The sequence below is a fragment of the Mastacembelus armatus genome, chromosome 23 (genome assembly GCF_900324485.2).
Source record: "Mastacembelus armatus chromosome 23, fMasArm1.2, whole genome shotgun sequence".
Lineage (NCBI taxonomy): Eukaryota > Metazoa > Chordata > Actinopteri > Synbranchiformes > Mastacembelidae > Mastacembelus > Mastacembelus armatus.
Window position 1 is genome coordinate 5,229,399 of NC_046655.1, and position 12,416 is coordinate 5,241,814.

Below are 12,416 nucleotides of genomic sequence, written 5' to 3' on the forward strand. Positions count from 1 at the left end.
TTTTAGCTTCCATGCATCCATTATCTATATCCTCTTATTCCTAACCAGAGTCCCAGGGATCTGCTGGAGCCTATCCCAGCTCTCTTTGGGTGAAAGGCAGGGGTCCACCCTGGACAGGTCACCAGTCCATCACAGGGCCACATAGAGACAAACAACCTCACACACTCACACTCACTCCTATGGGCAATTTAGAGTCACCAATCAACCTGACATACATGTTTTTGGACTGTGGGAGGAAACCAGAGTACCTGGAGAAAACCCACACAAGCACAGGGAGAACATGCAGACTCCACACAGACATTGGTTGCGAACCCAGGACCTTCTTGTTGTGGACAGTATCTGTGAGGCAACAGTGCTAACCACTCAGCCACCGTCATTTTAGCATCCAACTATGGGAATATGAAAGCAAATTCATTCGAAGCATCATTAGCTCCAGGTGTGCAAACGAGCTCATTAATTCAGCAGCTTCCGTAGCAACATTTAACGACAGCATTCACTCAATTTACTCTAATACAGCTCTCACCTGCTGAAAAAAAACATTTTAAAACTGGTTATTTTTTATTAAAATAAAATGGTCGTATTGACAGAAAAAATCTAAATAAATAATATATTACTGAACAAACAAGACAAAGGTAGGCCTCGACAGAAGTGTCCGGCAGCGACAGCAAAGCTACAGGACAGTTTCATATTTAGCACTAATCTATATGTCCGACATATGACGTTGCACCTGAGCGCCTAAAGGCTACAGTCCTCACCGCCTTGTGACACCCTCTCAAACAGCAGAACAGACGGATTTATTACCTTGCAGTGGTCGGTAGAGTCGGTGTCCACGACGAAACGTCTCGCTAAAAGTCCAGGTGCTCACCGAGAGCACGCGCGCAGGTAGTTTGAAGCTGAGCGCTCGAGACACAGAGAGAGTTCAAACGGAGTGGGTGTAAAAGCGAGGCAGCACCTCCTCCCCGCGGCGTGACGGCCACACAGCACCCGGCACAACACGCTGCACCACCAACTCAATAGTACACTTTACTATTTAATCACCACGAGAAAACGTTCATGTACATATGTCTTACATAGCCTAATGCAATTACTTATCATTTTAGGCAAAACGCAAATATCTGTTAAATTATCTAATGTTAAATTGTGCCACTCAAGTTCAAGGGTACGACTCTGGACGTCTGGAGTCACTGCACCATGATAATGGTACTGGTGTCAACCTGAACAGGCAGTAAGCCGTTTAGCAGGGAGAATGTAAATGTGTTTCATTTTGTCAGTCATCTTTGCTGCTCTGCTGGTAAACTATCTGACAGTGCTGACTGCTCCACAGCCGGCCTGAATGTTTTACTGTTGGTGCAGTTTGTACTGATGAGTGTAAATACACTGTAGTAGTTTGTGAAGGCCAAGGATATACATTCATTCTATCAGCTGACACTTGCATTTAAAAAGGTATTTGATCAACTCTACATTTCAGTATTCATTATACAATGTAATGATGAACATAAAAGTTTGATGTTTCCATACCATTACTACAACCCAGGCTGTACAAACCCAAGTAGAACTGCACATTGCAAGATGATTTTGTCCTATTTTTGTATTGTTTAGATTGTTTACAGGAAGCAGCTACATGTGTACTGCTCTAATGGCTGACAACAGCATCCCAAGCTTTCAGGTGTGTTGAACATTTGCATGTGTTGACTGGTTCTAATAGACCGTATTGATTCAAAGATGACTTTGATGTAATTACACCTACCCTCAGCAGCTGCTCCAGCTGCAGCATCTTGATGATTCCTTGGCTTCCTGACACTTAAAGATCTCCCATGGAAGGTGTTACAGCACTGCTTCTTGTAATCATGTTGCTGAGAGCAGCAGTCAATGGCCTTGAGAGCCCCAGTCATTCAACAGCATCCTCTTTCCAGCAGTGAAAGTATAAACAACAAATCCTACAAAAGTCTCACTTTCCTAAGGCCACTGTAGTGAGCTCTCAGCTTCCATAAAAACAGAGTAATGTCCATGTTGTCTCCATTTTTTGAGAGAAGGACAATGTGTTCATTTCTGTGCTTTCTCTCCCAGTGCAGCTCAGCAGAATCCACTTTCACAGCTCATGCTAAGTAGCTGAGGCTTTGCTTGTTTTCTGACCCTGGACACCTGAGCAGTAGATGGCAGGCAGGCTCAGGTAGAGATTAGGGTGGACATGTGCAGACACACACAAGCACACACACTCGCAAGGATTTACTGTTGGCTTCGATGTGTGCCAACTTTTACTTTGAAAGAAAGTGAAACTGTAAATTTACCATATTTGGTTTGTATTTTTGCATTTTTTTTTGTACTCTGACAGGTGTATTATGTCAGATAGACTGATCACTGAAAAATTATATTTGAATAGTCTGAAACCCTGTGCTTCCTATTTCTTCCCTTCACTGGTCTCTTACACAGTGCACAGCTGATAGCCACTTAATCCTGAGCAAACACTGGCTAGACTATGACGTGTGTGAACTGAGGGATGGTGTTCTCTCGTGAGATGTCTAAATAGCTGCCTAAAGATAGGGTAGAAATCCTTATGTTTGGTTCTTTTAAAGGAGAAATACAAATAAGCAGGAGCAGAGAAGATGAAGTGTTAAAAAGGAAAACGAAATAAATCAAGCAGTGTGTATTTGAATAAAAATAACATTGAATACTAAGACCACTTTCACACAGTGATGTGCTGTGGTTACTTGCCATGTCCCTGTAATCTGGGATTATGGTACAAGTAGCCTTAGTGGCCTTGTGCACCACGAGGAAGGGGATGAGAGGGGAAGTCTAATCCCAGCCAGTTGGAACTGATAACTAACTGAACGGCGAGCCAAGAAGGGGTGTCTCTTTAAAAAAGTATCAGATAACTCAGTCTTGCAGAACAGCAGGAAAGAACAGCACTACCAACTGTCCTTCTTCTCGCCATTTTTGAGAAATGTGACACATCTCTCTCAACCTGCTGTTGGTGGTATGGGGACACAGTGGAGTTTCAGGCTGGATGCAAACCCCTTCAGTGCTAATGTGATGCTTTTTAATTCGGTATCTAATCCTGGACTTTGATCTCTAAATGGACCAGATGAGAGAGACAGCAGATGAATATAACTGTTTTTGTTTTATTATGCTTTGTCTAACAGGGACATAAAGTTATGTGCAAAATAATGACTTGTTTTCACATTTGATCAGATTGGAAAAGTGAAGAAAGTTCTTAATAAAAAAATGTCCCTGTGTGTATGTGACACAGTCCTCTCTGGGAGTAAAGAAGTTTGCCTGTGCTTTGCCGTATGTGATCTTGTGTCAAGCAGGCTCTTACTTCAACAGTAAGACAGAGGCCTTCTCTTCGTGGCCCGACTCAAAATACACACAAGTCTGGAAAGGAGGAACTGCAGACTGCAAGATGTGATGATGTGTGGGCACACATTGTATCCATTTTTTGGTTTTTGGCCACTTTTACTCACTGCTTAGCTTTACAGCAAATACTTAATCATCATGGTAGGTGTGCAGTTTTGCACCTAATAAAAACACCAAGTATTGCTGCATAAAACTAATCTAACTGCAGCATTATAGTTTCATGCAGCACTGTAAGATCTAAAGGAACCTTTTGAGTAAAGTAACAAAAGTAATTGCAATTGTTGCTTTAGATTTTTTAAGGAATTATGAATGTGCTTTGTTTGCCCAGTACGAAGCAGTGGATTATGGGTGTCAGGTTCTGTTGCTGCATGCGGCAGGGACGATGAATGTCTTCCTCCACTGGATCAATGAGGATGGAGTTTAGTCAAATTACCTGAATGTGTGGTTTGAGTAGATTTCTACAGTATGTGTAGGATGTAGATGTACAATAATTTTTTTCTGTGTTTAATGCAACTATCCAATGTCAATATAAGTATCTCTGTGTTACTACATTGGGCCATAAAGCATTGTACATATGCCCTCTACTGGCAGAACAACTTCATTACAATTTCAGGACATAATGGATCTCATTTCTATTTTCCTTTAAATTGTCCTATTGTTTCATATGTTTCATCCTCTGGATGGGATCTTCCTGCCAGGTGTATCTAACTAGGAAATGGGTGAATAAGATCCACACAGACAGAGCCAGGCTCACCTGTATAAGTTGTTACAATTGAAAAGAAAGTGTTGTTTTTAATAACGTCCAAACAGTCTTACATAGAAGTTTAGTTGACATTTGACCGACTTTACTAGAGATGATTGACAATAGTCTCTCTTAGTCAGAAATAAACATGAGCCTTTTTTACAAATGACTGGACAAAAAAATATAGCTGTTATTATTTTTGTTTGTGATGTGAAGTAAAACTCACTTTTTGTAATAGTAATACAGTGATAAATTAATGCTAGTGACAAAACCTTAAAGATCAACATTCATGGATTTTACATTTGGCTTTACAATGGCCTCTCTGTCGCTTCCTTCTACCAGGGTGAGTTTAAGGTGACAGAGCGTGACCTGACCATGGGCCAGCTGTGCTCTGCTCTGAAGAAGCAGCTGATCAAAGAGATGCATGATCTGCCACATATAACAAGGAGAGGTAAGAAAGAAGAGCAGAGCAGCCAATTATATTTAATTCTATCACATTTAAATGAAAATAAAAACTGGGTATGGGTTACCACCGACATCTACATGATCACAAAACAGTGACTGTCAGAATGGAGTACAGCAGGATCTGTATGTTCTTATCAGTTATTTTGGGTTTCAAGATTATTTGCCTTTGATGTAATTAAGCCTCTTTTGTATTATATTTGGGGAGAATCAATGTTTCAGAGATGCTGGGAAGCAGATATTATTTTCAGATGGAGCCAGACTTGTTGTTTCCCCATGTATATAGTCTTTATGCTAAGCTGAGCGAACCAGCTGCTGAATGTGACCTTTATTGAAGGGACAGACATAAGAGCGGTATAGCAAATTTCCAAAAATGTCAAAATTTGAAGTCTTTCCATCTGGCCCTCTAATCTCCTGCTTTATGCTAACACAAATAAAAAACATACTGTCTTTTTTTCTTAGTTTTTTTATATATGAAGAAAAAAATGAAAGCAGTCTGTGGCTGCTTGTAAGAAAATTTGTAATATTCTGTATGTTCACCTAACAGAGCTGATTAACTTATTAAAAATGGGTGTTTTTTTTAGAGTTTGGACATCCACTATCAAGTTGACATCACAGCTAGCCAAGGACCTCACAGATATACAAGTTGGTGGATACACACACATCCCGCAGATGTTTCCTCTAGCTCAGTAACAGCTGGTTGAAGGTCTGTGTTCTTCAGACCCCTGTCACCCCCAGGACTGTGTTTTCATGTAGCCTTCAGTGATTTAAATGTAGCAGAAAGGTTTGTGGAAAACCAGCATCCTACAAATAAAAGCTTGGTGTCTCCTGTCATGCTTGTTAGTGCTCTCATACTGAGTAATCAACAAGAAAGCTGTTAAACTGAAAAAAGTAATTGGTTCTCACTGACACAATATGTGGTGATGAAAGGCAAAATCTAACAAAACAAATATTCTATCCAAATATTAACTTATCTTGCATCTCCATAATTGCACTGCAGGACTGTTACTAAGTGGTTATTATGTAACTGAGATAAAATTACCAGTTATTTTTTTAGTCAACTCCCATTGGCCCTTATTCGTTGTACGCCCGTTGCATGCCCTATTTTGCCTGTAAGTGCACAATAAGTGAGATATCTTATTGGGTAATGACTAATGATGTGGTAATATGGCCTACAAGCACACCACCTCTACAGTCTATGCAGCCCTGCAGGTTTAAACAGATTCATAATGTTCTTTGCCTGATTTGTGTTAATGAGTGTGTTATATATCGCTGACTTTCTGTAGTTGTGCTATGTAATGAGGCTATAGTTAGTAGTTAGTTATTGCTACTAAAAGTTAGTAGATTGACTGGCTCACTTTTACTGGATCCAACATGGTTGAGATCAGTATTAGACTAAGATGGTTCTTGGTACAGCACAGATCAAATCTTCATCTCAGAAATGAGAAGCATGGTACAGGACACATTTTGTGCAAAAGCCATTGTCAGGGGGGAAAATATGGATGTCTGTTGTGTGGACAGCAGCCAGGAGAAAGGTGTGACTATAAAAATGGGAAGACATATCAAGAACCCAATTTACAGCTTTGTTTAATCTCAGTACTCATTGAATCTTTGAACTAGACTGGCCTGAATGATTTGAATCAGTAAAATCAGCTGTAATTTCTACTTGCAGGATGTTGCATGGCTTGGCTTCCATTTTTACTTCTTCTTTTTAATTTCCGTGTTTGTGTTGTTTGTCTTTCCAGTTAATAGTTATTAGACCTCGGATGCATACATCAAGTGTGTAATGAACGTGTTGACCACATCTTCTGTGTGATAGCATCTTCCTTCGTAGAAAGATCGCGAAAGGGAAAACCAGTTGCTGTCCCAAAGGCTGAGTGTGGCGAGTTGGAGATAGGGACAAGACAAACTCCTGCGTTCTCTCGTTAAGCTTGCTGTAATTGCACAAACCCAATTATTGCCTCAGCCCTTTGTGATCTTCAAAGCCAAGAGGCTGCAAATAAAGCCTCGAACAAGTGTGAGAGGAGGAAGACCATTTAGAGGAGGGGAATGGGCGGCAGCAAAGCTTAATGAACAATAAAATCGACAAAAAAGCTGGAAATCGTTGCACTCCTTTTGCAGCGCCGTTAAATCTGTTGACATTTCATTTGGAGGGACGCAGTACAGTGTTATCCCTTCCACACACTCCTCCTCCCGCCCCTCTTCAAGACAACACTGTGCAACAAACAAACGAGTGGTCTGAGGCAGCAGATGAAAGATGGGCTTACTAAGTCGCCCTGCTGTTCCTCTTTCACGTTAATTAGAAATCACATTCTTTTGTTTCCCCTTCGCAGGCGTTTATTTACTTTCTCACTTCGACCATTAGAACAAATTTGCAACATGAGACACAAATAATTGGATTTGTCTCCTCGGCTGTCACGGATTGGGGAACATTTTGTTTTGATTTTTATTATAGTTCCTTTTCTCTGTTGTGTTGTGTTCTCTTGGTGTCTGCGTTTGCAGATTTGCTTACGGATATTTGATTTCATGTTTTGATTTGTGCTTTGCTCCCAATTAACCAGTTGCAAACGAGAGAAGTTTTGTGCTTCGTGACATGAGGGTTGGTTTTTTTTTTTCACTGCTCGGGCCCCGGAGGACCAAACGCTGTCGTTTGACCTATTTTTGACCTTTGTTCTCTTACAGTATGGATGCACACACAGCAACACACACATGCACAGAATGACCAGTGTAGGTAAAGCCAAAGACATGCTCTATATGTACAGTAATGTGCAATATTTTGAATCTAAGTGCAATATGCCAGAATGGCTTTGCTGCAAGTGTCATACCACTTCAAAACTTCTATTAATGAAAAACACACAACTGTCCAAGATAATTATCAGAAGTGGGCTAACGTCCCATGCAATACTGCACAATAACTTACTATTCTACCCCACCATCGCTTGTTCTGCTACTTGTTATGTGAGTTACAAAGCAGCTATTTTGCTTTCTCAAAGTTTTTTTAATGTTATATAAAGGCTTTTTTTTTTTTTTACTGTGGTTTTAGTTTGTTCTGTACAGTATATTATACGTCAGGGGTCTCTAACTCCAGTCCTCAAGGGCCACTGTCCTGCTTCTTTTCCAACTATCTCATATCTTGAAATTACTTTTTTAAGTTTTCTTAAGTTTTTTTTTAAGTTCATGGTAATTTCTCATTTTGTTACATATAGTCAGCCATGTCTAAGTATAATGGAGATGCTGTATATTTTACCATCATATTAAGGCAGTTATTCTGGACAAAATAGTATTCACAGTCCTGGTATTATTAAAAGACAAGTTGAGCTGTGAAATGACCTAAAGTTGTACATCACACACATTTGGAAGTGCTCAGACTGTAAAATGCAGGAAAATATACTTGATCTGTAAAACTACACTTTGGTCCACATTCTTGGATGATCAAGTATGGGTGTTTATATATTTGATTGATTAACATAAAAAGTACTAGTTTCAAATGCCTGAAAGACATGGTAATAACACTTTTTGTGGAATGTGCTGGTTTAAAAGCTTCAATCTACAAAAAAGAGAGTGATATCAGTCTTTTAAGATAAGAGAAGAAGAACCTTTCTTGGTCCCACAGTGGGGAAATTTACATCGTCGGAGCAACAAGTAAACTCCAGAATAAAAAATAAGAGCAGAATAGGAAAAAAAACAAGGTATTAATAAAAATATATTAAAAATGAAAGAAAATATACAAAGCAAAATAAGACAATATTGCACTCTGGTATATTGTATTGTACAGGTTTTTAAAGTCTATAGGTGATGAGGTCAGCTGGGGGTCCATTAGTAGCAGGGCCTGTCGTACAGTCTGACAGCAACAGGAAGGAAGGACCCGCGGAACGGCTTTGTCACACACTTGGGATGGATCAGTCTGTCACTAACAGAGCAGCCCAGTGCTGCCAGAGTCTCATGCATCGGGTGAGAGTCATTCTCCAGCAGGGATGTTAACTTGGCCAACATCCTCCTGTCTCTCACTGCCTGCACTGGGTCTAGGAGACTTCCCAGTACAGAGCTGGCTCTCTTGATCAGGTTTGTCCAATCTCTCCCTGTTTTTCTATTGTATTGGGAAGAAATGCATTTACCTAAATGATGAATTGTTCCTTTAAAATGGGCCTTGTCAACTTTTTATGAATAGTGGGATGTTTTGTTCTGATATGTGTAGTTTTAATTATGTCCTATATGGCTTTCATGCCCACCCTTGCCTACCTTTATTTACCAGTAGTCTGGTGCCGTCCACTTTCTTCTGTAGATGAGACAGAGAGGGGAAGCAAAGTGGAATTCTGGACAGGAGAAGGAAGTGTCTGGAGTGTTCTCAGGAGTCAGAGCCAGGTTCCACAATCCTTGTTGATGCTGCTGTGCAGTATTTCTGCCATCTTGCACACATACACACAAACACACACTGAGAGAGAGGCACAGAGATCCTGGAACAGAACCAAAGCCATCAGCATAATGGAGACATAACAGAAAGCCATCAAACTGGAGAGCACTTGGCTGTTTGGCTTTACACACACACACACACACACACACACACACACACACAACATATTTAGGATATAAATGAAAAATGAAAACTCAAGATGTAAGTTGTGTCACTACCAAATTCTTACCTTGTTAACTACGATCTCGTCTGTATATCTGCCACAGATGGACATATAGTGTGTGTGTGTGTGTGTGTGTGTGTGCCTTTGCTCATTTGGCGGCATTTCTTTTCTTGTGTGCAGTGGCACAGCTGGTGTAGAGCCCGAGTGTACTTGTATATACACACATACACACACATCATGTGCTTCAAAATGCCAAAGACCATCTAGCCTGCTTAATGTAGGCCACTGGTGAAATTACCACAGCTCATATCTCAGTGTCTTACCCTTGAGTGAATCCCCGTTTTCCTTCATTTCTATTGTTTATCTTCCTTTGCACTAAAACACTCACATGGTTCAATCATTATGAATTGGTAATAATGATTTTAAATTGGTTTCTCAGGCCCTTTGCTTCATTATTTGCCCCTACGGATTATTAAAATTATATCTAATCTAAATGACATCTGGAAGGGTGAGAACACACTCAGAGTGGTTTCAGAAGAAAAGTACAGATCCAATTAGAGTTCTTACTTTTTTGAAATTTACTGCGAGTTGACAGGTGATGATCGGACAGTCAGGTCAGAGAGCCGTTGACTCTCTTGAGGCAGCAGTTAGTTTGTAAAAGTGTTAAACTGATGGTATAACATGAGCAAGGGGCTGATTTAACACAGACTGATTTCAGACTGGTATATCTATTTGCATGCATAAGAGAGGGTGCAACATTAGCAACATCTACTTTGGAAACCACTAACACAGCATCAGTAAAACCCATTACACTATTATATGCTTCATAGAGAACAGATTTATCACAGAGCCGTGGTTTTGTAAGTAGAGTAAAGGAAACAAAAACATTAAACATCTCAATATATCAGATCATTGATATCTTTGTTTCATCCTTTATGCATACGCATCCAAATCTCCATATATCACTCCTCCCAGTTCAATTTATTGAGCTTGTTGGCATTAAGAGTTCAGACATGTTTCCAGAGTATCTCACTCTCTGTTCCTCTCATCTCATCCCTCCAGCTCTACTATCTCCTTTATTCTCTCTCCTTCTCCTTCCTTTTCTCCCTCCCTCACAGAGAGCAGGGACCCCGGCAGGCCGCTCCCGCTCAGCCCCGAGACACAGATGATGCTTTAATTGTCACTTCTTGTTAAGGCGGCCATGACATTCACGCAGGGACAGAGGGGAGGAGGTCGGTGTAATCAGAGGAAATGGAGAGAAAGACAGAGAGAGGAAAGAGAGCGAGAGAGAGAGATGGCACCCATTCAGCTACTAAGAGTGGTGTTTGGCTCTGAGCAGTGTGCCTCCTTTACTCCCTTCCCTCTCTCTCACCTCACCGGGGCATGATCTGATTTGACAAGCGCAACACTGTCATCTTGAGTTTGTCCAATTTAAAATTCTAATTAATGAACTCAGCGCCACTTTGTATTTTTGTTGTTGTGCACTGCTTCTTCTTCTCTTTTCTCTTCTTAGGCCAGTTTGTCTTCTATTCGTCTTTTCTTTACTCTTCCTACTTCCCTCACTCCCCCAGTCTTCTTCGGAGGCAGTGTGACTGCAGAGGCCGCAGATCGCTTTGGGTGAGATTGTCGTCTCACACCATAGCAGATGATATCGGTGGCTTTGGGTCACCCAATTACAGTCAAATGTGTATGTGTGTGTGTGTGTGTGTGTGTGTGTGTGTGTGTGTGTGTGTTCTGTAAATACATTCATACATGTGTGTATGTCTGCCTGTCTCTATTCTCAGATTCCTAATGAGGAAGCAGAAAGAGGAGCAATGGCTGCTGAGAGCTGATGCTGAAGGGCAGAGGAGTGGTCAGCCTGTTTTTCCAGAACTTCACACATTTACTTCTCACTCAGAAAAGCCCATCTTTAACACTTTATACTTTAACACTTTACACCTTGCTTTTCCAGTGGCTGAAGGTGCAACACGTGAGTTCACACTTGCACAATAACATATTGACGGTCACTTCAGGTCACAGTGGTGGTAAAGTCATCGAGCGTTTTCTTTGAGATGCACACGGATGTTCATCTGCTACACAAGCAGAAACACAAGAAGCATAGAGACTAGTGCAATACAAGCACTGCATAGAGCTTCGGAAATGCAGGCAATGTGGAAACTACAGTGCCATGTGGTGATCACTTATGTTTGGAATAATGTTGACAAGTCAGTCAGAGTTTCAGGTGTGAAGGCTCTAGATTCATTAATAATTAGTGACCTCTCCTGCCTAACCACTGCACAATCTTGGTTTTGGTTTAAAGTGGAGTGATGTGGATTGGAGGGAGAAATGTGATGTTGTTTCTGTCTGTACCAGCGGGTGGTGCTAGCAGCCTACAAACAGTAAACCTTTCCATGGCTCTGCTGGAGAAAGGGAGAAGCAGAAAGGGAGAGGGGATTGCATGGAGTGAGTTTTTGGAGGCCTGCCAATCATGATGAAAAACCACTGCAGAACTAATCTATTTCCATGCCTGTCCTAATCCACCAACACAACGATGGCATCATTTAATCACAAAATCATCATCATCATCACCACCATCACCACGATCACCATCATCCTCCCCTCCCCCTCCGCTGTATTAATACAAAAAATGTATTTTTTGTAAATAAGAGCTGATGATTAAGAGCAGATTAGTGCATGCCTTCAGACGGACAGACAGACTGTGATGGGTTTTGTTAACACGAGAGTAACACTGGGTGTCAGTTGTGCACGTCTGACATTACATCAACATTATCCTCCTGCCGCTCATGTTATCGCTCTTGGCTTAGAGTTTTAGGGGACTTTTTAACAGCAGCACTGCTTAAAAGCTTAGAGTAAATGGACGGATGGATGGATAGATGGATGGATGAAGATCAGGCACGCACACACACACATGCACAGACAGATCAGTGTCACTCTCACGGCTTTGGCGCCAAAGCCTGATTTGCTTTGTGGTAAAAAACTGTTTTATTTCTCATCAGCGTTGTAATGGAGTAGGTCCTCTGTCACAGCACTTGAAGTCTCATTTTGTGCAGGAGAAGAAAAAAGAGATGCCATTTTCCTGCTCCGGTTTTCACTTCATTCCCCCATTCCCAACTGCATCTGATTGTATCATGCATCCTTCTTCCGGTGGGCAAATCTTTGGACATTGAATGCTGGCTGCTTTAGTTGATGGTTTGGTCTTTGGAATCATGTTGCAAGTTTCCTTGTAATATTCCTCAAAGAATATTAATAATGTTGGGGAGGACATTACTTTTTTAAAAGAAAGT

The 12,416-nt window shown here is 41.0% G+C and overlaps 1 protein-coding gene across 1 annotated transcript; it reads left to right on the top strand.

The window, feature by feature from the left end:
* The first annotated feature begins 2,976 nt into the window (after positions 1-2,976).
* bcat1 (branched chain amino-acid transaminase 1, cytosolic) lies at positions 2,977-10,964 on the top strand. Its single transcript, XM_026327373.1, has 7 exons — positions 2,977-3,045; positions 3,248-3,402; positions 3,655-3,772; positions 4,053-4,073; positions 4,439-4,547; positions 10,646-10,749; positions 10,917-10,964. Exons 1-7 carry the CDS (start codon positions 2,977-2,979, stop codon positions 10,962-10,964), a joined length of 624 nt encoding a protein of 207 aa, XP_026183158.1.
* The last annotated feature ends 1,452 nt before the right edge of the window (positions 10,965-12,416 follow it).

What these genes read in the sequence shown, in the direction of transcription:
- bcat1 (XM_026327373.1), top strand. Translation starts at nt 2,977, where the DNA reads ATGGGGACACAGTGGAGTTTCAGGCTGGATGCAAACCCCTTCAGTGCT. An exon ending in ATGTGATGCTTTTTAATTCG is followed by an intron (nt 3,046 to 3,247) that starts GTATCTAATCCT and finishes TATGTGACACAG; the next exon opens with TCCTCTCTGGGAGTAAAGAA. An exon ending in GGAACTGCAGACTGCAAGAT is followed by an intron (nt 3,403 to 3,654) that starts GTGATGATGTGT and finishes AGATTTTTTAAG; the next exon opens with GAATTATGAATGTGCTTTGT.